Source organism: Engraulis encrasicolus, chromosome 6, assembly GCF_034702125.1.
Source record: "Engraulis encrasicolus isolate BLACKSEA-1 chromosome 6, IST_EnEncr_1.0, whole genome shotgun sequence".
Classification (NCBI taxonomy): Eukaryota; Metazoa; Chordata; class Actinopteri; order Clupeiformes; family Engraulidae; genus Engraulis; species Engraulis encrasicolus.
In genome coordinates this window covers 380,001-382,264 of record NC_085862.1, presented here as the reverse complement: position 1 = coordinate 382,264, position 2,264 = coordinate 380,001, and the positions used below count along the sequence as shown (strand labels likewise).

General features: G+C 36.4%; 1 protein-coding gene across 1 annotated transcript in view; it reads right to left on the bottom strand.

Moving 5' to 3' along the window:
• The window catches only part of LOC134450499 (rho GTPase-activating protein 29-like), a 75,084-nt gene that overhangs the window by 5,818 nt on the left and 67,002 nt on the right, over nucleotides 1–2,264 (bottom strand). The window contains exon 21 of the mRNA XM_063200341.1: nucleotides 4–95. Within this exon, the coding sequence (XP_063056411.1) occupies nucleotides 4–95 (92 nt within the window). The remainder of the gene's footprint in view (nucleotides 1–3; nucleotides 96–2,264) is intronic.

Sequence of the window (2,264 nt, the reverse complement as noted above, 5' to 3'; positions counted from 1 at the left end):
TGCGACGCCGCCTCCACCATGACGATCTTCTGCGTCTCCTTGGCGATGCTGATCATGTCGTTATAGAAACGGTGCTGGATCAGCGGTTCGGGCAGCTGCAGGGGCGACAAGCACACGGCCAAGAGGACGAGATGACGAGGGGTGACCAACACGCTGTGGAAATTGAGTTATTTCTGGCGACAGTTTACTCAGCCAATTATGTGCCACGTTAATGACTGACCAGAAAGCTATATGGAAGACGGGCATTAGATGCAAGGAGGTGCCCAACCACAGACCTGTAAAGGTCTGTGCGCCCAACACTAAACTCGCATACCCACCAATCATCATGAGCGAAGTGAATGTCGGAAGTGCGAAAATGGCGAATTGCTAATCGGCGAAGCTAACCAGCGAAATCCTGCCCCCCTGGGCCCAACAGCCACCAGGTTTTGATGATTGGACTTTGTCTTTTGACTTCAAGAGCACTCAGGGTTCCCACACCTTTTTCATGAACAAATTCAAGCACTTTTCAAGCACCTTCAAGCACCAAATTTTCAGTTTTCCAGCACCTTTAGGTCGTGGGAAGGAGGTGTGGCGGTCCTCCCCCAGAAAATTGATGCAATTTTCTGCATTATAATCAATTTTAGGGTGTCGAATGGCAAATCCCATCTCACATCTCACTCCCTCAGATTTTTGATGTACTTGAACAATTTATTTCTATTATTTGGCTTACTGAGTTTGACTTGACACAAATTTCAAGCATTTTCAAGCACTTCACCAAACATTCAAGCATTTTCACAACCTTGAAAACACTTAATTGAAATTCAAGCATTTTCAAGGAATTCAAGCACCAGTGGGAACCCTGAGCACTATAGGGCATATTAGAGCGACATCCTGCCCCCCTGGGCCCAACAGCCACCAGGTTTTGATGATTGGACTTTGTCTTTTGACTTCAAGAGCACTATAGGGCATATTAGAGTTTGCTTATTCAACAAAGAAGAGCGCTCAGCATCTCTCCCCCTAGCATGATGTCACTTCTGCTGTAGTCAACATGAATACGATGTAAATAAACACGTAAGCCCTGGCAAGGAGATCCTGCAGCAGGCAGTTTAGAAGTTTATAAGTTACCTGTCTCATGTAGAGATTATAAGTTACCTGTATCAACTACCTGTATAATGTAGAGATTATAAATTACCTGTATAATGTAGAGATTATAAATTACCTGTATAATGTAGAGATTATAAATTACCTGTATCAACTAGAGATTATAAATTACCTGTATCAACTAGAGTTTATAAATTACCTGTATGATGTAGAGATTATAAGTTACCTGTATCAGCTAGAGATTATAAATTACCTGTATCAGCTAGAGATTATAAATTACCTGTATCAACTAGAGATTATAAATTACCTGTATCAGATAGAGATTATAAATTACCTGTATCAACTAGAGATTATAAATTACCTGTATAATGTAGAGATTATAAATTACCTGTATCAACTAGAGATTATAAATTACCTGTATAATGTAGAGATTATAAATTACCTGTATAATGTAGAGATTATAAATTACCTGTATCAACTAGAGATTATAAATTACCTGTATAATGTAGAGATTATAAATTACCTGTATCAACTAGAGATTATAAATTACCTGTATCAACTAGAGATTATAAATAACCTGTATAATGTAGAGATTATAAATTACCTGTATCAACTAGAGTTTATAAATTACCTGTATAATGTAGAGATTATAAATTACCTGTATAATGTAGAGATTATAAATTACCTGTATCAACTAGAGATTATAAATTACCTGTATAATGTAGAGATTATAAATTACCTGTATCAACTAGAGATTATAAATTACCTGTATAATGTAGAGATTATAAATTACCTGTATCAACTAGAGATTATAAATTACCTGTATCAACTAGAGTTTATTCAACAAAGAAGAGCGCTCAGAATCTCTCCCCCAAGCATGATGTCACTTCTGTTGTAGTCAACATGAATACGACGTAAATAAACACGTAAGCCCTGGAAAGAAGATCCCGTAGCAGGCAGTTTAGAAGTTTATAAGTTACCTGTATCAGATAGAGATTATAAATTACCTGTATCAACTAGAGATTATAAATTACCTGTATCAACTAGAGATTATAAATTACCTGTATAATGTAGAAATTATAAATTACCTGTATAATGTAGAAATTATAAATTACCTGTATAATGTAGAGATTATAAATTACCTGTATCAGATAGAGATTATAAATTACCTGTATCAACTAGAG